The sequence below is a fragment of the Herpailurus yagouaroundi genome, unplaced genomic scaffold (genome assembly GCF_014898765.1).
Source record: "Herpailurus yagouaroundi ecotype Mexico unplaced genomic scaffold, PumYag 215, whole genome shotgun sequence".
Classification (NCBI taxonomy): Eukaryota; Metazoa; Chordata; class Mammalia; order Carnivora; family Felidae; genus Herpailurus; species Herpailurus yagouaroundi.
This window is the reverse complement of record NW_024412446.1, coordinates 7,366,429-7,392,225: the sequence shown is the minus strand read 5'-3', so window position 1 is coordinate 7,392,225 and position 25,797 is coordinate 7,366,429. Positions and strand designations below refer to the sequence as shown.

Sequence of the window (25,797 nt, the reverse complement as noted above, 5' to 3'; positions counted from 1 at the left end):
TGGTACTGCTGACAATGTGGAGCAAAAAGAACTCTCATTCATTGCTAGTGGGAATGGAAAATGGTACAGCCCCTTTGGAAGATAGTTTGGTCGTTTCTTACAAAATTAAGTATAGTTTACCATACAATCCAGTAATGGTACTCCCTGGTATTTACTCAAAGGATTTTAAAAACATATCCACATGGGCACCTGGGTGGCTCAGTCAGTTAAGCATCTGACTTTGGCTCAGGTTATGATCCTACAGGTTTGTGAGCTCAAACCCTGCATCAGGCTCTGTGCTAACAACTCAGAGCCTGGAGCCTGCTTCCGATTCTGTCTCCCTCTCTCTCTGCCCCTCCCCTACTCTCACTCTCTCTCTCTCAAAAAATAAATAAAAATTAAAAAAAACAAAAAAACAAAAAAACCCAAAAAGCTGCATAGAGGTTTTTTTCAAGGCAGTGAAAATACTCTGTATGATGATGGGAATTTGTCAATTATACATTACACTAAACCCATGGAATGTACAAGGATGAACCCTAATGTAAACTATGGTGATTATGTCAGTGCAGGTTCATCAGTCGTATTCTGTGGAGGATTGTGATAATGGGGGAGGCTATGCATGTACAAGGGATAAGAATTTATGAGATCTCTCTGTACCTTCCTTTCAATTTTGTTGTGAACCTAACTATAACTGCTTTAGAAAAATAGTTGTTTTTTAAAAAAATTAATGTTTATCCATTTTTGAGAGAGAGAGAGCGAGCGAGCGAGCAGGGGCAGAGAGAGAGGGAGACAGATTCTGAAGCAGACTCCAGGCTCTGAGCTGTCAGCACAGAGACCAACACGGGGCTCAAACTCACTGACCACAAGATCACGACAGGAGCTGAAATCAGACGCTTAACCAGCTGAGCTACCCAGGCACCCCTGTGTCATAGTTTTTTAATAACTGACAATTTGGGGCACCTGAGTGGCTCAGTTGGTTAAGTGCCCAACTCCTGCTTTTGGCTCAGGTAACGATCTCACGGTTCAGGAGCCCTGTATCCGACTCTGCACTGATAGCCCAGAGCCTGTTTAGGATTCTCTCTCCCTCTCTCTCTGCCCCTCCCCTCCCAAAATAAATAAATAAACTTTAAAAAATTGGTAATTCAGGGATCCCTTCAATAGTCTCCGAATATTCTTTTTATTTTCTAGGCTATTCACATTGCTTTATTCTCCTTCTTTTTCCCTCCAAACTGGCAAACATGTCCATTAAGAGGAAACATAATGATGTTCATTACAGCATTATTTTTAACAGCAAAAAAACCAGGCATGGTTGAAAACCTTAATATCTAATTATGTGGAATGATAAAGTGAATTATGATATATCAAATAGATACATGACAAAATGTGATATAGCCAGTTACACATGTACACTTATTCATAAGAAAAATAAGCAGTACTGCAAAATTTTATGAAACAAACTATACACTTTAATTTTAAAAATTAAATGGCAGGGTGCCTGGGTGGCTCAGGTTATAAATATTATGTGGTACAGATATATGTAGGATGAATAATCATCTCATCTGACCTGGGCTATGGGGTTTCTAGGACATGGGACTTTCACCACTGGAACTGGAAAAGTCCTGGCTAAATTGAGGTAACAGTAATCCTAGATATATGTACATTCTTGAAAGGCTGAACAGATGTAAATGAAATAATATCAGTGGGTTATCTGAAGGGAAAATAGTTGTAAGTAATGGTTTCTGTACACTTTTCTTTTTTCAGTGTTAAAGGTGATATGATACATCTTTCTATGAACAAGGAAAGTTTACAAAGAGACTTTTACTGAAAATCTCAAAATAGAATTATAGTTAAAATTCAGGAGAAAACAGACTGAGCTTATACCAATAAAAAAGAAAAGAGAGAAAAGCCAAATAACTAAAACCAGGAAAAGAACAGGACTATTACAAACAACCTACAGAAATAAAAAGGGTCATATGAGCATACTATTTTCAACTGTATACCAATAAATTAGACAACCAAAATGAAACAAATTCCTAGAACCCACAAATAAAAGTAACTTAAGGGAAAACATCAAAAGATGGGGGCACCTGGGTGGCTCATTCAGTTAAACATTGGACTTTTGATTTTGACTCAGGTTATTATCTCATGGTTCATGGGTTTGAGCCCCACAACAAGCTGTGTGCTGGCAGCATGGAGCCTGCCTGGGATTCTCTCTCTCCCTCTCTCTCTCTGCCCTTCCCCCTGCTCATGCTATTTTTCTCTCTCTCTCAAAATAAATTTAAAAAACACTAAAAAAAGAAAGAAAGAAAATATTAACAGACCTATAACAAGTAAACACTGAATAAGTAATCAAAAACAAAGTCCAGAACCAGAAGCCTTCACTGGTGAATTCTACCGAACATTTAAAGAAGAATTAATACCAATTCTTCACTAACTCTTCCAAAAACTAAAAAAGAACACTTCCTAACTGACTCTATGAAGCCAGTATTAGCCTGATACCAACACCACACCAAGAAAATCACACACACACACACACACACACACACACACACACACACACACACACATTACAGTGTCCCTTATGAATAGAGATGTAATGATTATAAACCATGACAAAGTGGGATTTATCCCAGAAATGCAAGAGTGGTTCAATGTAACAAAATCAGTAATGCAATATACTCCATTAACAGAATGAAGGAGAAAAACCATTATGATCACCTTAACTGACATCCAAAAGGTATATAACAGAATGCAACAACCTTTCATGAAAAACAAAACAAAACAAACAAAAACCACTCAAAAAATTAGAAACAGAAAAAACTTCCTCAATATGATAAAGGGCATTTATGAAAATCCCACAGCTAATATCATCCTCAATTATGAAAAACTGAAAAAAGTTTCTCCCTAAGATAAGGAACAAGGATGCTCATTTTCATCACTGCCATCAAAGTTACAATGAGAGCAAATAGATAAGAAAAACAAAAGGCATCCAAATTGGAAAGAAGTAAAACTATCTTTGTTTATAGGTGACATGATCTTATATACAGAAGTCCACAGTATCCACATAAAAGATACTAGCTAATAAATTTAGCAAAATTGTAGTGTAAAAACCAACACACATAAATTAGCTGTTCCTATATACCAGCAATGAATAAATTCAAGAGGAAATTAAGAAAATAATTCCATTTACAATAGCATCTAAAAGAATAAAATATTGATGACTAAATTTAAGCAATGAATTAGAACACTTGTATACTGAAAACTACAAAACATTGCTAAACAAAATTAAAGAAGACCTAAATAAATGTTTAGAAAGACATACTGCATTCATGGAGTAAGACTCAATATTGGTCAGATGCCAATACTACCAAGCATGATCAACAAATTTAAACAATCCCTAACAAAATTTCAACAGCAGAAATGGAAAAGCTAATCCTCAGATTCATATGGAATGGCAAGGGGCCCCAAACAGTCAAAGCGATCCTTAAAAAGAATAATAAAGTTGTCCCTGATCTCAAACTTAGTACGACAATACAGTAATCAAAACAGTATGATACTAGCATAAAGATAGATATATAGACAAAAGGAACAGAACTGAGAGTTCAGAAATAAACCTATACAATATGATCAACTGATTTCACAAAGATGTCAAGACAATTCAACAGAGAAAGAACAGTCTCTTCAATAGAGGGCACTGGAACACTGAACAACTAGATTTCCACACACAAAAGAGTAAAGTTGGACCTCTACCTCACAACATATCCAAAAATCAACTCAAAATGAATCGGTGACTTGTATATAAGAGCTAAGACCATAAAACTCTCAGAAGAAAACATAAGGGTAAATATTCACAACCCTGGATTTGGCAATGGATAATGAGACATGACACCAAAAGTATAAGCAACAATAACAAAAAATAGACCAATTGGACTTCATCCAAATTTAAAACTTTCGTATATCAAATGTCATCATCAAGAAAGTGAAAAGACAAACTACAGAATGGGAGAAAATATTTGCAAATCATGTATCTGACAAGGACTTAATATTCAGAATACATAAAGATCCCTTATAACTCAACAACAAAGAGACAACCCAAATTTTAAAAGAGGCAAAGGACTTGAATAGACATTTCTCCAACGAAGATATGCAAATGGCCAATAAGCACATGAAAAGATGCTCAACATTGTTAGTCAATAGAGAAATACAAACCAAAACATCAAGATACTACTTCACACCTAGCAGGATGGCTATAATCAAAATAACAAAAAATTACAGGCATTTGTGAGGATGTGGAATAATTGGAACTCCAGTAAATTACTGGTGAGAATGGAAACAGTACAGCCACTATGGAGCAGTTTGGCAGTCCTCAAAAAGTTAAACATAAAATTACCATGTGATCTAGTATTTTCACTCTTAGGTACACACCCAAATTTGAAAACACTGACTCAAACGGTTATTTGTACACCAATGTTCATCATAGCATTTATTCACAATAGCCAGAAGATGGACACAATCTAGTATCCATCAGCAGATGAATGGACAAACCATGGCACATACAATGGCATATTATTCATCTATAAAAAGGAATGAAGTACTGATACATGCTACAACATGGTTGACCTGCAAAGTGATTATGCTATACATTATGCTAAGTGATACAAGCTATACACAAAAGTACAAATATTGCATGATTCCATTTATATGAAATATCTAAAATAGGCAAATTCATAAACAAAAAGTAGATTAGAGATTGGGTAGAGGGGGAAGGAGTTACTGCTAATAAATACATAGTTTCTGCTTGGGGGTGATGAAAAAGTTTTGAAATTAGATAATGGTAATGGTTGCACAACACTGTGCACGTAATTAACGCCACAAATTGTACACTTAAAAATGGTTAAAATGGCAAATTTGATGATTATTTTAGCATAACACACACACATATACACACAAGAAAAAAAGACTGGTACATATCCTTCTGTCAAATAATAATCCTAGATTTCCAAAACACTAAAATTGACTGTGTATGAGACTTAACAGAAATCAGAGTTCTTCTGCAATATTTAATTCTGTAGTAATGCAAGTCATTAGACTCTTCAAACCACTGTACTAAAATGCTAAACATGTAAGTTAAAGCAAAATAATATTGTTTCCCATTTTTTTAATAATCCAAGAAGCTCAATAAATAAAACTATCTACTTTCATATTATACACATATATCTATGTAAGTGATTATAAAATGGACTATTGCCTATGTTTCTTTATATATATATATTTTTTTTTACTCTGCCAGGACTAGATATTAAGTAAATGCTGGTCACTGACATTAAGCCTTTAACACTTACAAAATATACTGCTCCAAAGCTTCCATGGCCAATTTCTCTGAGATCTGTGAAGAGCTTCTCTGGGTCTTCTTTGAAGAAGAGCTCTGCAATTTCAGGGTCCTTCAGACTGCCCGCTCGGTTGGTTGATGGCATCCTGCTGGGCAATCAGTTCTCTGATTCTAATTTTATACTGCTATCCCAATCCCTGGTTCATCTGTATGAATGAAGCCACGCTGGCATAAACTATTGAAGAGAAATAAGAGAAAAAAAAGTCAGGAAAAGCAAAAACCACTAAGAATAATTACAAGATCATTTTCTGACAGCATATACAAAATTATCTGTGGCCTAGAATTTCACTGAGATGGAGATGTGGTCTACTAGTACAGTAGTTCCTAAATCTGAAAAGATACCATTTACCAGTGTTTAATCAACTCTGATACAGACATTCCAAAGAAAAACACAATGGGAGAAAGTAATGAATTTCACACAGACAACTGTTTCCCTCATAAATCTGATTCACATTAAAATATGGCCTTCATCAAATCTGTATCATTAGATAAGTAGATATTACAGATAACCAGTAATTCCCTGGTGTTCTGTTATCAGTTCCTTTATACCAGAGTACTGACATATACAGATTATAGATAATATAGATATTTTTAAAATATAGACTTTTTTAAATAAAAATTTAAAAACTGAGAGGCTTCAGAACCTCTGGGTTCTGGAATGACACTGCCACTGCCTGGACATGAATCCTGACAACACTATTTACAAACTGTGGACTTGGGTACCCTCATTTTCCTAATCTGCACAATGAAAATAACATACTTCATAGGATAGCATCCCTCAGGGAAATCAGAGAAATCAGAAATAATGAGGGACATTTCCTCTGCCAAATATCAAAACAGAATGCAAAACAATGGCATCATTAGAATACTAAAAATAGGACAAGCAAATTAATAATCTAAAAGATAGTCAAGAAACAAACCAATGTATGTGTACCTTGGAATTTAGCATACAATTATAAAAAGAAATAAATGCAGAGAAAACTGAGAACACATTCAGAAAAAATATATAAAAATTATAACCCTATCACATATCTTACATAAACATTACTGGCCTATAGAGGTATCCCAAGTAAATGAGGAAAAAAGGAATCGGATATATACAAGTGATGTTTGGAGACTCCAGTAACTATTTGGTAAAAAAAATAAAATAACACCTGTTCTTCAAACTAAACAGAATCACACACAGGCAATACAAACATAAATACAACATATGGCAATTACATATGGGAAATACAAACATAAAAAATGAAACTGGGGCACCTGGCTGGCTCAGTTGAAAGAGCATGTGACCCTTGATCTTGGAGTTGTGAGTTTGAGCCCTACACTGGGTGTATGTAGAGATTACGTAAAATAAGTACAATTTTAAAAAATGAAACTATACAAGTAGTACAAGGAAACAGGTTAAGTTCCTCCATAATCAGGAACTGAGGAAACTTTCCTAACTGTTCCAAATCCAAAACAATAATCACAAAGACTAATACATATTCAACAATATAAAAAGACAACTTGGGAGGAGAAGCCATGGAAAAAGACACACCTCAACAAAAAGACAAAAGATAAACTTGGAAAAAAGTTTGAAACTTATGTTTACAAATGTTAATATCCCTAATATGTAAAGAGCTTTTTAAAAAAAGTGTGTGTCGGGAGTGGGGAGAGGTGCCTGCGTAGCTCAGCTGGTTAAGCGTCAGACTTGGGACTCAGATCACGATCTCACTGTTCATGGATTCAAGCCCTGTGTCTGGCTCCACACCATCAGTGTGTGCCCCTCCCCACTCACGTTTTTTCTCTCTCAAAATAAATAAATAAACGTTAAAAAAAAAAAAGGAAAGAAAAAAGACAACAATCTGATATACTTAATATCTGAAAAGTTTCTGAAAACAGCAAATAGAAAAGAATCCAGCAGATATGTGTAATTCAAAGAAAAAAAAATAAGGAAACAACCATTAAATATATGAAAATATGTTCAAAATCACTCCAAGTAAAAGAAGACAAATTAAAACTATACTAAGATTTCATTTTGTAATCAGAAAGGCAAAAACTGACCACCTGTTGATGGTGGGGTAGAAGGGAAGTATGTATGCACTCATCCATTAGCAGTGGTAATGGAAAAAAACAATATAAACCTTATGGAGAAGAATCTAGCAAAAACATATGCACTGACCATTTCAAACAAAATACCACTCTATGGAATCTATACCAAAGGTACTTCTAGAAAACATCAGAAATGATAAATGTACAAGGTCAGGAACTGGAAATCATTACAGTGCTCATGGGAGTGTAAAATAGTACAACCATTTTGGAAAATTGTTTAGCAGATGCATATCAAGAAAAATAAGTATTTACTATATGAAGGAGCAATTCCTGAACTAGCTGTCATTTATTCAGTGATAAGAAAACACAGGCACACAAAAACTTGTACATAATAGCTTTATTCATAACAGTCCAAAACTGCAAATAATACAAATGTCTATCAACAAATAAATGTAGAATAGAATTGTGGTATATTCACACAATGAAATACTATTCACAGCAATAAAAAGGAATAAACTAACAATACATGTAGCAATCAATACAGATGAGCATCAAAAGCATTATGCTCACTCAGCAAAAGAAGCCAGAAACAAAGAATACATACTTGATGATTCCCCTGATACATTCTCAAATAGGCAAAACTAGTCTAAAGTAATAGATCCATGGTTACCTGGGATGGGTATGGGGGAGTATGTGGGTATGTAAGAGACGAATCACTGGGTTCTACTCCTGAAACCAAGACTACACTGTATGCTAACTTGAATTTAAATTTAGAAGAAAAAAAAACCAAAACAAAAAAAACAGGAAGAAGAAGAAAAACATTACTTGCTAATCTAGACATCCATATTATCTGAATTTTTATAGTAATTGTTTTTATAATTTACATTGTACTTCAAATTAGAGAAAAATAAAATAGAACATTTTTTACAACTAGAATAATACATATTCTGAACAGAAGAACATTGAAAAGGCTATTAGCATTTTTTTTAATTCACAAAAGACTAATGCATTTTTTTAAATGTTTACTTATTTTTGAGAGAGAGAAAGAGTGTGAGCAGGCGAGGGGCAGAGAGAGAGGGAGACACAGAATCTGAAGCAGGCTCCAGGTTCTGAGCTGTCAGGACAGAGTCTGACGTGGGCCTCAAACCCACAAACCCTGAGATCATGACCTGAGCCAAAGTCGGACATTTAACCGACTAAGTCACCCAGGTACCCCAAGACTAATATATTTTAAAATTTTGTATGTCAAAAAAAATTGAGTCAAACACAAAAACTGAAACATCCAGAGAAAACACAATTAAGAATTAATATTCCTTAAATACACAGATATCAGAGAAAGTAGCTAACTCACCAGAGGATATACATCAGCATTCCATAAACAGTTTAGGTAATAAAAATTACTGGGGAGAAAAGTTAAAATGTGAAGAATGATGGGAATAGCCATGAGTTTCCTAATTCTATTTTCCTCCTTTAACTCCTGGCTTTGACTTAAGAATGGCCTGAGTTACAGAACTATGTTGAGGGTGCTGACAAGGAAACTCTTAAAGAAATCCCCTCTTTCTGCCCAAAGGAGCAGAAAAAGGAAATCCTGTAACCTAAAGACTATGGGGGGAAAGCCATTTTCTTTTTTCTCTCCTCAGTCACAGAAATGCACTGCCCTAGCCACAGAAAAAAAAAAGAAAGAAAGAAAAGAAAAGAAAAGAAAAGAAAAGAAAAGAAAAGGAAAGAAAAGGAAAGAAAAAAAAAAACTGTGAGAAAACCTCTCTCTGAACAGAAAAAATTGGAAAACAGGGTCCCTGTTGGTCCAAAAAGTATGAGGGGGAATTCCCGTTATTTTTTTAAACTCCTCTCTCCTTTCCCCACTTAAGAGTAGCCCCAGTGATGAGTAACTGTACAATGTACAGGTCTAAATGCTCATAGAAAAACCTGTCTTTCTGATCAAAAGAACAGGGAGTTTTAGATTCTGTGTCTCCTTCTCTCTCTGTCTCTCCTATCTCTCAAAAATGAATAAACATTAAAAAAAAAAAAAAAGAATATGCGCCTGGGTGGCTCAGTTGGTTAAGCGTCCAACTTCAGCTCAAGTCATGATCTCACGGTTCAATGAATTCAAGTCCAGTGTCGGGCTCTGTGCTGAGAGCTCAGAGCTTGGAGCCGGCTTCGGATTCTGTGTCTCCCTCCCTCCCTCTCCCTCTCTCTCTCTCTCTCCCCCCCCCCCCACTTGCACCCTGTCTCTCTCTCAAGAATAAACATTAAAGGGGCGCTTGGGTGGCACAGTCGGTTAAGCGTCCGACTTCAGCCAGGTCACGATCTCGCGGTCCGGTGAGTTCGAGCCCCGCGTCGGGCTCTGGGCTGATGGCTCAGAGCCTGGAGCCTGTTTCCGATTCTGTGTCTCCCTCTCTCTCTGCCCCTTGCCCGTTCATGCTCTGTCTCACTCTGTCCCAAAAATAAATAAAACGTTGGAAAAAAAATTTTTTTTAAACATTAAAAAAAAGACGATGACGACGAACTGAGAAAAACCATTGGAAACTGAAAAGAATGGAGGAAAATCATGGAGAAGAGAGAGCTGGAAAAGAGATCCCTAATTCTTTTGTTTTGGTATAAGCCAAAACAAACACTGTATTTGCACTTGTGTAAAATACACTTAAAGAAGCATAGCAAAGACTATACTAAAGGGAAATAATCTATATTATACACCACTGCCAAGTCTCATACCATCACTGAGAGGCATAGCAAGGGCAAATCCAAAGAGCACAGTAAAGATTTTGAAAATAGAACTGCTACTGGAACTACCACCAATAGAAAGTGAGACAGAACTTTCCATTTACACCAGTTGGTGTCTACTAAAACAAAGAAAACAAATCAACATTCTCTAGAGGATATTAATATGATTCAGAAATATTCACAATGTCCAGGGTAAAATCCAAAATTATCCTACATGCAAAAATAAATAAACACACACACACACACAAAACTGGTAAATGTGACAAATTATCAAGGGAAGAGAGGACCAACAGATGCCTATTTTGAGATGACTAATGTTAGAATAATCACACAGACTTGAAAGCAGTTATCATAATCATAATAAATGAGGTAATGGTTAACACTTTGCAAACAACTGAAAACAGACATCAGTTCTTAGTAGAGAAATACAAAATATTTTTTAAAAACATGAAAAATTCAGAACTGAAAAATACAGTATCAGAAATGAGGGGCACCTGCCTGGCTCAGTCTTGTAGAGCATGTAACTCTCAATCTTGGACTTTTGAGTTCAAACCCCACATTGCACAGACTACTTAAAACAAACAAACACCTCCTTGCATGGCCTTAAGTGCACAACAGAAATGATAGAGGAAAGAGTAAACTTTAAGACAGAGCAACAGAAATTACTGAAACTAAAGAACAGAGAGGGAAAAAAGATTGAAAAAATACGAGCCTTGGTGACTTCTCGGACAGTATCAAATTGTCTACATTTCAAATCACTGGTATTGTTAAGGAGAGGAAAAATAAATTGGGAGACAAAAAAACTGTTTTAGTAATTTCTGAAAACGTCCCAGATTTGACAAAAACATAAATTTAGAGATTCAACAAGCTCAACCAACCCCAAACAGGACAATTCAAAGAAAATCAGGCTAGACACACCTAGTCAAAATTCTAATAAACGAAAATAAACTCAATGTAAATGACAACAGATTCTGAATAAAAGACACTGGAGTCCACAGAAAGTGAAATATCTTTAAGGCAGTAAAAGGAAAGAATTACCAACCCTGAACAGAATTCTTTATCTAGTAGATATCTTCTACAGGAATGAAGGCCGGTGGGGGGGGGGGGGGATCTTAAATGGTAGAAAACAAAAACAATCTGTTGCCAGCAGACTTATCCCAAAAGAAATGCAAAATATTACACAAAAGAAAGTTAGAGTAGCTACATTAATATCAGACAAAATAGACTTCAGAATTAAGGAAATCACAAGTGATAAAGAGGAATATTATATAATGATATGATTACTTTTACCAAATCCCAAATTTGTCGTCACTGGCAAAAGAGCTTCAAATTCATGAAACAAAAATTGATGCAAGAGAAAAGAGAAATAACAAGTCTATAATTATACTGGGAGACTCCCAATACTCCTCTCTCAGAAATTCAAAGAAAAAGTAGTCTGAAAATATATAGAAACAACACTATCAACCAACTTTATCTAATGACATTTCTAGAATACTCTATCTGACAAAAACAGAATATACATTCTTTACAAGAACACATATGATATTCACACCAAGCCATTATATTCTAGGACATAAAAAAATCTTAACAAGTGTAAAAAATTTCAACTCATACAAAATAATGATCATCTGACCATAGTGTATTTAAAATCAGTAACCGAAATATATCTATAAAACCCATGAAATGTGAAAATTAAACACACACTTCTAAGTAATCCATGGGCCGATAAAGGAGCTTCAAGGGAAATTAGAAATTAGAAAAGAATACAAATTGAATGAAAATAAAATGCAACACAAAATTTGTAAGGTACAACTAATGCAGTGCTTACATAGAAATTCAAGGCACTCGGGGTGCCTGGGTGGTATAGTTGGTTAAGTGTCAGTCTCTTGATCTTGGCTCAGGTCATGATCTCATGGTTTGTGAGTTTGAGCCCCACATCAGACCCTGCACGGATGGTGCGGAGCCTGCTTGGGATTCTGTCTCTCTTTCTCTCTGCTCCTCCCCAACTTGTGCTTGCTCTTTCTCTCTCTCAAAATAAATAAACTTAAAAAAATTTTTTTTATTTAATCTTTTTTCACTTTTTGAGAGGCAGAGACAGAGCGCGAGCAGGGCATGGGTAGAGAGAGAGAGAGGGAGACACAAAATCGGAAGCAGGCTCCGGGCTCCGAGCTGCCAGCACAGAGCCCGATGTGGGGCTCAAACCCATGAACCGTGAGAGAGATCATGACCTGAGCCGAAGTTGGATGCTCAACTGACTGAGCCACCCAGGTGCCCCAAACTTAAAAAAAAATTTTAAAACAAGAATTTAAGGCACTAAATCTGTATTAGAAAAAAAAGGATAGATTTCAAATAAATAATCTAAGCTTCTATCTTAAGAATCTAGAAATAGGGGTGTCTGGGTGGCTCATTCGGTTGACCAACTCTTGGTGTCAGCTCAGGTAATGATCCCAAGGTCTGGGATCCATGCTCAGTGTGGAGTCTGCTTGTGATTCTCTCTCTCCCTCTGCCCCTCCCCTGCTCATGCTCTCTCTCTAATACAAAATTAAAAACAAAACAAAACAAAAAACCCTAGAAATAGAAAAGTAAATAAAGCCAAAAATAAACATAAAAAAGTAAATATTAAAGAAACAGAGTAGAAATCAATGAAATTAGAAAACAAAAAAGCCAATGGAGAAAAATCAATAAAACCAGAAGATGGTTCCTTTGGGTTAAAAAAAAAAAAAATCAACAAAACTGAAACACTTCTGCCAAACTAACCAAGGAAAATAAGAACAGACATAAATTAGCAAAAACACAAATCAAAAGGAAAGTATTACTACATACTCTTAGAAAACTGAAAGAAAACCAGCTTTAAGTTCCTGAATTTAAGTCACCATTCTATATGGACTAAAGATAAAAGAAACACATGATCATATTAACAGAGGCAGAAAAAGATTTGACAAATTCAACATCCATTTATGATAAAAATGGTCAAAATACTAAGAATAGAAGGGAACATCATTAACCTTGCTAAGGGTATCTACAAAAAACCTACAGCTAACATCATAATGATTAAAGACTAAAAGCTTTCCCCTTATGATTAGAAACTAAGTAAGGTTGTCTAATCACTCCTCTTAAACAATGTACTAGAGGTTCCAACCCATACAATAAAAAAAGCAAAGCAAAGAAATACATAATAGAAAGGAAGAAATAAAACTAGTTGCTGCCATTACCGTGTATTTGAAAAACCCCAAGGAATATACAAAACAGTAAAAGAAGAAAAAAATATTCAGATATATCTAAAAGTATTTGAGGGGCGCCTGGTGGCTCGGTTAAACATCCAATCCTTTGATTTCAACAAAGGTCATGATCTCATGGTTCCTCAGATGAAGTCCCAAGTCAGGCTCTGTGCTGACTGTGCAGAGCCTGTTTGGGGTTCTTTCTCTGTCTCTCTCTCTGTCTCTCTCTCTGCCCTTACCCTGTTCCCGCTCTCTCTCTCTCCCACTCTCAAACAAACATTCTGGGGCACCTGGGTGGCTCAGTCAGTTAAGTGTCCAACTTTGGCTCAGATCATGATCTCATGGTCCGTGGGTTCAAGCCCAGCATCAGGCTCTGTGCTGACAGCTCAGAGACTGGAGCCTGTTTTGCATTGTTTGTCTCCCTCCCTCTTTGCCCCTCCCCCTCTCATGCTCTGTCTTCTCTCTCTCAAGAATAAACATTTAAAAATTTAAATAAACATTTTAAAAAATGTTAATATCTGAATAGAATTTATATATGGGGGGCCTGGGTGGCTCAGTCAGTTAGTGTCTGACTCTTGATTTAGACTCAGGTCATAATCTCATGGTTCACGAGTTCAAGCCCTGCATTCGGCTCTGCACTGACAGCGCAAAGCCTGCTTAGGATTCTCTCACTCTTTCTCTGCCCTTCCTCCTGCTTGCTCTCTCGCTCTCTCAAAATAAATAAATAAAATTAAAAAAAAAAAAAAAGAGGGGTGCCTTGCTGGCTCTATTGGTACAGCATGCAGCTCTTGATCTCAGGGCTGAGTTTGAGGCCTATGATGGGTGTAGAGATTACTTACAAATAAAATCCTTAAAAAAAAAGAAAAGAAAAAATAAACATTAAAAATAATAATAAAATAAAAATTAAAAGTGAACTTTGCCTCATACCTTATAGAAAAATTAATTCAGGGGAGCCTGGGTGGCTCAGTTAAGTGTCTGGCTCTTGATCTCAGCTCAGGTCATGATAACGTGGTTTGTGAGATCAAGACCCACACTGATAGCCCTGCTACCAGTGCAGAGCCTACTTGGGATTTTCTCTCTCTCTCCCTTCTCTCTGCCCTCCCCACACTGGTACATGTGTGTTCTCTATCTCAAAATAAACAAAAAAAAATTTTTTTTAAGAAAAATTAATTCAAAATAGTCCATTTATCTCAATGAAAAAGTTAACACTTTATGTAAAACATTCAGATGAAACCACAGGAGAAAACTGTTGCAACCTAGGTTAGTCAAAGAGTTCTCAGATACAACACCGAAAGTGTTATCCATAAAAAAAAGGCAAAATTAATAATTTGAACTTCACCAAAATTAAAAGCCTTTACTCTTGCAAATAAGACTTTTAAAATAATGAAATCAAGGGGCACCTAGCTGGCTCAGTCGGTGTAGCATGCAACTCTTGATCTCAAGGCTGTGAGTTCAAGCCCCATAATCGGTGTAGAGATTACTTAAAAATAAAACCTTAAAAAAATAAAAAATAAGCCACAGGCTGCTAAAAATTATTTTCAAATCACGTACCTGAAAAAGGATTTGTATCCAAAATATATAAAGAACTCTCAAAACTCAATAATGGGATACAGGAATGCACACTTGGATGATGAAACTATAAAAAAATTTCCCAGAAGTTATTACCATAGTAAACGCCAGATAGTAGTTACTTTAGGAAAAAAGAGTGATTGTGATTGGGGAGAGACATAAGGAGGAACTTCTAGAATGACTGGTGAAGTTCTATTCTTAACTTAGTGATTACATGGGAATTTTATTTCTAATAATAAATTAACCTATATGTTTGTTTTGTGAATTTTCTCCATCTGTTTGATTTTATAATAAAAAAGAATTAAAACAGAAATTATATATACTGTAGTTTTTGCAAAGAAGGCAATACAACAAAATGGTATGAATTATATTTAGGTAGTTATGGCCAGTATTACAGACAACATTCACAAGTCAATACTTTCCTTATGTTCTAATTATCAACAATAATCATACATTCAACTTCCACAACCAGGAAAAAAGATAACAAAAAAATATCTAACGTGTGCAAGTTCTTTGGGCTGTTAGAAGATAGAAAAAAATGAAAATTAAAATAAATACAAATGTTAAAAATCCCTGAAACACTCCATTATACTGTTAGGCTAGAGTTTACAGTATACATTGCATAACTGCTTTTCTATACATCCTTAAATTCCCAAAAGTAAAGTACTTTATTATAAAAATGAGCAGCATCATGGGGCGCCTGGGTGGCGCAGTCGGTTAAGCGTCCGACTTCAGCCAGGTCACGATCTCGCGGTCCGTGAGTTCGAGCCCCGCGTCGGGCTCTGGGCTGATGGCTCAGAGCCTGGAGCCTGTTTCCGATTCTGTGTCTCCCTCTCTCTCTGCCCCTCCCCCGTTCATGCTCTGTCTCTCTCTGTCCCAAAAATAAATAAAAACGTTGAAAAAAAAAATTAAAAAAAAAAAATGAGCAGCATCTTGGTTGCCTTGCACACATTCAGAATATTGCTACAACAGAGTCATCAATGTTAAAACTGACAAAGACATTTGATTTGAGTCTTGTCCATTTTAAAAATCTGTCAGGAATAACTATAGAAAAATAAACAGCACAGAGGCGCTTTCACAGCAACCCTACTCATAAACTCCATAATTTCTGCAGAATGCTAAAAATGAATATTAGGCACATGAATAACTAACATAGAGGACTAATATAGCTAGATAAACTACAAGTCAGGCTTAAAAGATATAAATATCTACAATAAGTTCTTAAAGGTATTATTAAACTGTACATGCAATTTTCTTTTAAAAAAAGGCGGGGGGGGGGGGCGCACCTGAGTGGCTCAGTCGGTTAAGCATCAGACTTTGGCTCAGGTCATGATCTCATGGTTTGTGAGTTCCAGCCCTGTGTCGGGCACTGGGCTGACAGCTCAGAGCCTGGAGCCCACTTCAGATTCTGTGTCTCCCTCTGCCTGACCCTCCGCTGTTTACACTCTGTCTCTAGCATTGTCTCAAAAATAAATAAACATTAAAAAAAATTTTTTTTTAATTAAATAAAAAACAAAACAAACAAAAAAACCAGGGGCGCCTCCGTGGCTCAGTTGGTTAAAAGTATTCCACTCTTGGTTTCATCTCAGATCATGATCTTACAGTTTGTGAGTTCGGGCCCAGCACCAGGTTCTGTGCTGACACTGCGGTACCTGCTTGGGATTCTCCCTCTCCCCTCTCTCTCTGCCCCTACCCCCTTCTGCTCTCTCGCTCTCTCTCTCTCTCGCTCTCAAAATAAATACACTTTAAAAAAAACAGGCTGTTAGGTTATATTTTTTAAATATCTATTCTCAGAGGATAAATATCGTTAGAGTAACTGATATCATTCTTACTAAAAGAGAACAGTAAAATGAAATTAACAGTCTTATAAACAGGAATTGAGATCTAATTTGTGCCTGGTTCTACAAAAATAGGCCAAGGAAGCCTATCATTTATTAGATTATTTAGGGTTGAATGTAAAAGACAAACAATTTTTGTAGGTGGTACCAGTTTGTTAATCCTAAAACATACATCTAAGAAAGCTGATTAAACTAGAATAAAAAATCCAATATAATTTATTTTAAAATCTCAGACCAAATTAGGATTTTGAGAATTAAGTAACTGTTCCACATTTGTAAAATATAGTCAAATAGCTGACAATAACATCAGTCAAAGCAAGAGAAAGAAGATGGGGGAAGGGTACTGATAATCAAAGCATATTCAGTATTACTTGAGGAATGCTCCTTGGATGAACAGTGATGATGTCATGCTATTCCATCTTTTAAGAACCTTCAGATTTTCACAAAAAGGACATTGTTGGACTGCTTCAATACCATAAAGCCCTTTTCCCTACATCTGTTAATCAGAGGGCTCAGGCTTAGAAAACAGCCAACTCAGTCAAACATTCAATCCCTTTAGAGAAAGAAAAATTGCCCCCTTACTCAGTCTAATTGGAACATGAACACATACATAAAATGAAATGGTAACTGATAAGGTTGCATAATTAAGGACCTTCTTGAAAAGAACATAACATTATCTCTCTTTAAAAATTAAAAAAGGGGCGCCTGGGTGGCGCAGTCGGTTAAGCGTCCGACTTCAGCCAGGTCACAATCTCGCGGTCTGTGAGTTCGAGCCCCGCGTTGGGCTCTGGGCCGATGGCTCAGAGCCTGGAGCCTGTTTCCGATTCTGTGTCTCCCTCTCTCTCTGCCCCTCCCCCGTTCATGCTCTGTCTCTCTCTGTCCCAAAAATAAATAAACGTTGAAAAAAAAAATTAAAAAATTTAAAAAAAAAGGTAATATATGTATTTGGGGAACAAAAATTTTGAAAGGTAGAAAGAATTGACAAGAAAAACTAAGTCTCCCAAGTACACCTATTTCTTTTTTTTTTTTTTTTCAACGTTTATTTATTTTTGGGACAGAGAGAGACAGAGCATGAACGGGGGAGGGGCAAAGAGAGAGGGAGACACAGAATCGGAAACAGGCTCCAGGCTCCGAGCCATTGGCCCAGAGCCCGACGCGGGGCTCGAACTCACGGACCGCGAGATCGTGACCTGGCTGAAGTCGGACGCTTAACCGACTGCGCCACCCAGGCGCCCCCCAAGTACACCTATTTCTATGTATCCTTGCATAGATTACCTGGGTGTGATTGTTAATAACCCTACAATGGGCCTCTAAGTGTTCAAGTGAAAAAATTACACTTCTCTGACTTTAAATCAAAAGCTGGAAATCATTAAGTTTAGTGAGGAAGGCATGTTGAAAGAAATGTTAACAGTGAGACCTTGTGTCAAAGAGCCAAGTTATAAAAGCAAAGGAAAAGTTCCTGAAGGAAATTGTTACTCCAGTGAACACATGTATGATAAGAAAGAGAAACTGCTTTATTGCTGATACGAAGAAAGGTGGTTTGGGTTTTTTTGTATACTATTTTTGCTTTTTTTTTTTTTTAAGTATAGTTAACATACATTACACAAGTTTCAGGTGTACAACATAGTGATTGAACACGTCTATACATTAATCTATACTTACCACAAGTGTAGCTACCATCTATCACCAAAGAACATTATTACAACACCACTGACTGTATCCTCTATGTAACATCCTTGATCCCTATGACTTACTCATTCCATAATTCGAAGCCTGTATCTCCCACTCTGGTTCACCCATTTTGTCTAACCCATCACCCCCTCCCTCTGGCAACCGCCAGTTTGTTCTCTGTATTTATGGGCTTGTTTCTGCTTTGTGTTTACTTATCTATTCGTTTGTTTTATGTTTTAGATTCCACATACAAGTTAAATCATATGGTATTTGTCTTTCTCTTATTTCATAGCATTATACCTTCTAGGTCCACCTATGATGTCACAAAGAACAAGCTCTTACTCTTTTTTGAGGCTGAGTAATATCCTATTGTATACCAAATCTTCTTTATCCATGCATCTATCAACAGACACCTGGATTGCTTTCATATCTTGGCTATTATAAATAACGCTGTAATAATCATAGGGGTGCATATATCTTTTCAAATTAGTGTTTTCATTTCCTCTGGGTAAATACCCAGTAGTGGAATTACTGGATCATATGGTATTTCTAGTTTTAATTTTTTTAGGAACCTCCACACTGTTTTCCACAGTGGTTGCACCAGTTTACATTCCCACCAACTGCACAAGACTTCCTTTTTCTCCACATCCTCACCAACGTTCGTTATTTCTTGCCTTTTTTCATTTTTTTTTTTTTTAATTTTTAGTCATCTCTACACCCAGCGTGGGGCTCAAACTTACAACCCGGAGATCAAAGGTCATATGCTCCACCAACTGAGCCAGCCAGGTGCCCCAATTTCTTGTCTTTTTGATGCTAGCCATTCTGACAGGTGTGAGGTGATATCTCATTATAATTTTGATTTGCACTTCCCTGATGATAAGTGATGTTGAGCATCTTTTCACGTGTCTATTGGCATGAGTATGCATGCCTTCCTTGGAAAAATGTCTATTCAGTTCCTCTGCCCATTTTAAATCAGATTATTTGGGATTTTTTGTGTTGAGTTGTATAAATTCTTTATATATTCTGGATATTAACCTGACATGGAGAAAGTTTTAGTGGTTTGGATAGAAGATCAAACCAGCAACAACATCCCCTTAAGCAAAAGTCTAATCCAGAGCAAGACCCTACCTCTCTTCAATTGTAGAGTCTGAGAGTTGAGGCGGCTGCCGAAGACAAGTTTGAAACAAGCAGAGGATGGTTCATGATGTTTAAGGAAAGAAGCCATCTCCATAACATAAAAGTACAAGGTGAAGCAGCAACTGCTGATGTAGAAGCTGCAGCAAGTTATTCAGAAGATCTAGCTAAGATAATTAATAAAGGTGGCTACACTAAAAACAACAGACTTTCAGTGTCAAGTAAACAGTCTTATATTGGAAGATAATGTCTTCTAGGACTTTCATACTTAGGAGAAGTCAATGCCTGGCTTCAAAGCTTCAAAGGGCAGGCTAACTTTCTTGTTTAGGGACTGTTGAAGCTGGTGACTATAAGTTGAGGCAATGCTCATGGACTGTTCTGAAAATCCTAATGCCTTTAAGAAGTATGCTAAACTTACTCTGCCTGTCATCTATAAATGGAACAAAGCCTGGATGACAGCACATCTGTTTACAACATGATTTACTGAGTACTTTTAGCACATTGTTGAGATCTATTGCTCAAGGGGGAAAAAAAAAGATTCCTTTCAAATATTACTGCTCATTGACAATGCATCTGGTCACCCAAGTACATGGAGATGTACAATGAGATTAATGTTGTTTTCATATCTGCTAATACAACATCCATTCTGCAGCCCCATGGACCAAAAGGTAATTTCAACTTTTGAGTCTTAGATTTGAAAATACAATTTGAGGGGTGCATGGATGGCTCAGTCAGCGACGTATGTGATTCTTGATCAAGGGTCTGCAGGTTTTAGCCCCACGCTGGATTAAAAATAAAAATTTGGGGCACCTGGGTGGCTCAGGTGGTTAAGCATCTGACTCTTGATTTGGGTCAGGTCATGATCTCACAGTCCTGAGTCCAAGCCCCACATGGGGCTCTGTGGTGATGGTGTGGAGACTGCTTGGGATTCTCTTTCTCCTTCTTTCTCTGCCCCTATCCTGCTTGTGCTCTCTCTCTCTCTCTCAAATAAAAAACTTTAAAAAAATGTTTTTTTTTTAATTAAAAAACAAAAATTAAAAAAATAAAAATTAAATCTTTAGGGGTGCCTGGGTGACTCAGTAGGTTAAGCGTCTTTTTGTTTTTAATTTTTAAAAAATGTTTGTTTATTTTTGAGAGATGGGAGAGACACAGCATGAGCAGAGAAGTGGCAGAGACAGGGAGACACAGAATCTAAAGCAGACTCCAGGCTTCACACTGTCAACATAGAGCCCAATGCAGGGCTCAAACTCACAAACCATGAGATCATGACCTGAGCCGAGGTTGGACGCTTAACTGATTGAAACACCCAGGCGCTCCTAAGCATCTGACTCTTGATCTCCGCTCAGGTATGATCTCATGGCAAGTGAGTTCGAGCCCCGGACCAGGCTCTGCGCTGGTGGTGCAGAGCCTGCTTGGGATTCTCTCTCCTTCTCTCTCTGCACCTGCCCTGCTCACACTTTCTCTCAAAATAAATAAATGAACTTAAAAAAATAAATAGGGGCTCCTGGGTGGCTTAATTGGTTGGGTGACTGACTTTGGCCCAGGTCATGATCTCACAGTTCGTGAGTTCGAGCCCCGTGTTGGGCTCTGTGCTGAAAGCTAGGAGCCTGGAGCCTGCTTTGGATTCTGTGTCTCCACCTCTCTCTGCCCCTCCCATGCTCATGCTCTGTATCTGTCTCTCAATAATAAATAAAACATTAAAAAAATTTTTTTAATAAAATAAATAAAATCTTTAATAAATAAATATACAATTTGTAAAGCTATAACTGCCATGGATAGTGCCTGATGGATCTAGGCAAAGTAAACAAAACTTTCTGAAAAGGATTCATCATTGTAGATGCCATTAACAACATTTACGATTCATGGGAAGAAGTCAAAATATCAACATTAACAGGAGACTGGAAGAAGTAGATTTCAATCCTCATGAACGACTTGAGAAGGAAGTAATGGCAGATGTGATGAAAATAGCAAGAGATTTAAATTTTGAAGTGGAGCCTAAAGATATAATTAAGTTGCTACAATCACATGATAAAATTTTAATGGTTGAGGAGTTCCTTTCTTATGGCTGAGCAAAGAAAGTAGTTCTTAAGATGGAATCTACTCCTATGGAAGATGCTAAGAAGACTGTTGAAATGACAACAAAGGATTTAAAATTTTCCACAGATTTCTCTGAAAAAGGAGTAGCAGGGTTTGACAAGACTTTAGACTTTTGACAAGACTGACTTTAGAGTTTTGAAAAATTAGTTTTGAAAAATGTCTACTCTGGGTACAATGCTATCAAACAGTACTGCATACAACAGAGAAATGTTTATGAAAGGAAGAGTCCATCAACGTGGCAAACTTCACTGTTGTCTTATTTTAAGAAAATGTCACAGTCCCCCTAACCTTCAGCAACCACCACCCTGATCAATCAGCAGTCATCTAATCTACATAGAGGCAAGATCCTGGACTAGCAAAAAGATTACAATTTACTGAAAGGTCAAATAGTGGTTAGCATTTTTTAGCAACAAGGTATTTTTTAATTAAGGTATGTACATTTTTAAGACATAATGCTATTGCAATATGTAGCAGACTACAAAATAGTTAAGTATATTTTTATATGCACAGGGAAGCCAAAAAATTCATTTGACTCATTTGATTTCAATACTCATTTCACTGTGGTGATCCAAACCAAGCCCACAATATCTCTGAGGTAATGCTGCATAAATGTTAGTACTATTAAAGGAAATTAGACTAAAATAATCAAATCATTTCAAATGTATCTTGTGACATATACAAATTTTCTTGTACATACAAAAACTATCTCCAGAAAGATACTTGGAAACTGGTAACATTGGTGGCCAATGTAAGGAAGAGACTCAAAAGCCTGGGACACAAAAATGAGAGGAAGACTTTTCACTATTTTGTATTTTTTGAATGGTGAATGTTTTACCTATTTAAAAACAAATGTTAAAAATTAAGGTAAGAGGGACACCTGGGTGGTTCAGTTGGTTGAGCTTCCGACTTCAGCTCAGGTCATGATCTCGCAGTCTGTGAGTTTGAGCCCTGCGTCGGGCTCTGTGCTGACAGCTCAGAGCCTGGAGCCTGTTTCAGATTCTGTGACTCCCTCTCTCTGCCCCTCCCCCGTTCATGCTCTGCCTCTCTCTGTCTCAAAAATAAATAAACGGTAAAAAATTTTTTGAAAAAAAATTAAGGTAAGAAATTCATTTTCTGGCCATAGCACTTACATGAAACTTAGTCCCAAATAAAGTTTAAGATTTTCATAATTTGCAATTCCAGAAGCACTCACCTCTCTAATGTCCCCTCATCCCCAATCAACAGATATTCTGAGAACTAGAAAAACAATTGTATGATACAACCATTAAGAATTATTTACAGTACTTAGGAGAAATCTAAATGCTGACTGATAAGAGCCGCTCTTTCCAGTTATTTCCCATTAATAAGATCATATAACACTTCTACTTGTCCATTCTTTCATTGTTTAATAATGCAACCACTAGTAAAGAAGGGCAAAGCAAATTACAGCGCCATGTTACAATACAAAAAAAAATTTTTTTTAAGATTTAATTTTTTTTTCAACGTTTATTTATTTTTGGGACAGAGAGAGACAGAGCATGAACGGGGGAAGGGCAGAGAGAGAGGGAGACACAGAATCGGAAGCAGGCTCCAGGCTCTGGGCCATCAGCCCAGAGCCCGACGCGGGGCTCGAACTCACGGACCGCGAGATCGTGACCTGGCTGAAGTCGGACGTTTAACCGACTGCGCCACCCAGGCGCCCCAAGATTTTATTTTTAAGTAATCTCTACATCCAATGTGGGAGCTGAATTTACAAGCCCAGGATCAAGAGTTGCGTGATCTACCAACTGAGCCAGCCAGACACCCTGATACAAAATTCTTTTAATGTCTCTCACACATACACTTTGATTCCCTCAAGACTGGAAGCGTATAGACTAAAATGTTGACAGCTATTACATATGAGTCCTAGAACGTATACACTTATTTTCTTCATTTTGCTTCTTCATTTTGCTTTCTTCATTTTTAGTTAGTTCTTTCAACGAATGCAGTTTGTAAGAATTTTTACAATGCAAATAAAAAACATTAGAATTTCAATGATTCTTCAAAGTGCTAGAAACTTGCCAGGTAGGAATGATGCAGAAATTTAAGTTTTAGTATAACTCAAAATCTGCAAGTATTACAACTTTGCAAAGGAGATTTATTTTCATTTAGATTTTTCAAAATTTCTTGCATACACTGAAAACCATTCTTTTTTTTCTTTTTTTGAGGCAGAGACAGAGTGTGCACAGGGGAGATGGGGAGACGCGGGGCTCGATCTCACAACCCTGGGATCATGACCTGAATTGAAATCAAGAGGCAGACGCTCAACTGACTGAGCCCCCCAGGCACCCCTGAAAAACATTCTTATAAAAAATTACTGGGTCAAAGATTTGGAGGGAAGAAAAAAGACTACCAAACTATTTAGATATCTACAATTCCATATTAACAAATTTTAAAATCTCACAAAGATGATAATCTGTCAAAATGGAAATTAGTTGAAAAACTAACCTGCATTCTTCAAAATATCATGAAAGACCAAAAAGACCAGGGAAACGTTCCAGAAGTTAAAGAAAACCAAAGACATATGACAAATAAATGCAATGTAGGTCCTCGATTGGGGGGAAAAATCCATCCTTAAAAGACATCATTGTGACAAACTAGAAAAACCTGAATATGGGCTGTATATTTGATAAGAGTATTGTACTGTTAAAATTCCTGACTGTGGCACTTTTATTGTGTTTAGTGAGACAATGGCCTTGTTCTTATGCAATAAATGCGTAAGTATTTACAATCACGTCTGCAATGAACTCAAATAGTTCAGGGGAATCAAGTCAGTATCTATGTAATACAGCAATAGTTATATACGTTAACAACTGGTGAAAATAGTTATATACGTTAAAAACTGGTGAATGTTCATAAGGAGTACATTGGGTATTCACTGCACAATTCTAGCAACTTTCCAATCTATCTTATATTTCTCAAAATAAAAAAGTTAGGAGATGGGGGCAACGCAGCTGGGGCGCCTCCTAGGAATGCAGACTACCACTATCATACTGGAGCTGCCCACTCTGGAGGATCCGAAAAGCACAGGAGGTAAAAATGACAGTTCTGTGCTTAAAGCTGCGGCCCACCTCTATGGAGCTCAGGGTGATAAGTCCAACAAAGACTTCATACTCCAGGGACAACTGGCTGGCTCAGGCAGTGGAGCATGCCACTGCTGATCTCAGGGTTGGAAGTATGAGCCTCAGGGTGGGTGTAGAGATTACTTACAATCTTAGGGGTGCCTGGGTGGTTGAGTCAGTTAAGTGGCCTATTCTTGATTTCGGCTCAGGTCATGATCTCACAGTTGTGAGATTAAGCCCAGCGCAAACAGTTCCAAAGGATTCGGCATTGAGTGGGCATGGAGCCTCTTTAAGATTCTCTTTCTCCCGGGGCGCCTGGGTGGCTCAGTCGGTTGGTCTGATTCTTGGCTTTGGCTCAGGTCATGATCTCATGGTTCAGGAGTTCAAGCCCCAAGTCGGGCTCTTTGCTTGACAGCCTGGAGTTTGGAGACTGGAGCCTGCTTCAGATTCTGTGTCTCCCTCTCTCTCTGCCCCTCACCTGCTCATGCTCTCTCTCTCTCTCAAAAATAAACATTAAAAAAAAATAAATAATTTTCAGATTCTCTTTCTCCCTCTCCCTTTGCCCCTCCTCCACACACACTCTCTCAAAAAAAAAAAAAAAATAGAGGAAGAAAGAAAAGCTAATAACTATTTAAACAACATGAAAAAAAGAATGTACACCGATCTGCATTTCAGGAAAGCAATGCAGGGCTAGATAGCAATATAAAAATATACTCCCGCCCTTTAACTCAATTCTACCTCTGGAAACTAAAAAAAGATCATAACAAATATGTTCATAATAGCATTAAGAGCTAAACAGCTAGAAACAATCTAAAGGTCTATTGCCAGAGAAATGAGTAAATGAATCCATTTGATGAATTTCTGTAAGCCATTTTAAAAATTCCAGTTTCATTCAAGGAGTATTAATGGCATGAGAAGGTGGCCACAATAAAAGCTTTAATAAACTGTACAATGCAATTTTCAAAATACACATAAGTGACATTTATTATGTCCTAAGTACTATATATATTTTTTTCTTGTCAAAGATATACACACTGGGGCGCCTGGGTGGCGCAGTCGGTTAAGCGTCC

The 25,797-nt window shown here is 37.0% G+C and overlaps 1 protein-coding gene across 1 annotated transcript in view; it reads right to left on the bottom strand.

Moving 5' to 3' along the window:
• The window catches only part of TAOK1 (TAO kinase 1), a 140,489-nt gene that overhangs the window by 74,807 nt on the left and 39,885 nt on the right, over nucleotides 1-25,797 (bottom strand). The window contains exon 2 of the mRNA XM_040455407.1: nucleotides 5,322-5,543. Coding sequence (XP_040311341.1) covers nucleotides 5,322-5,453 — 132 coding nt within the window. The 5' untranslated portion in view covers nucleotides 5,454-5,543. The remainder of the gene's footprint in view (nucleotides 1-5,321; nucleotides 5,544-25,797) is intronic.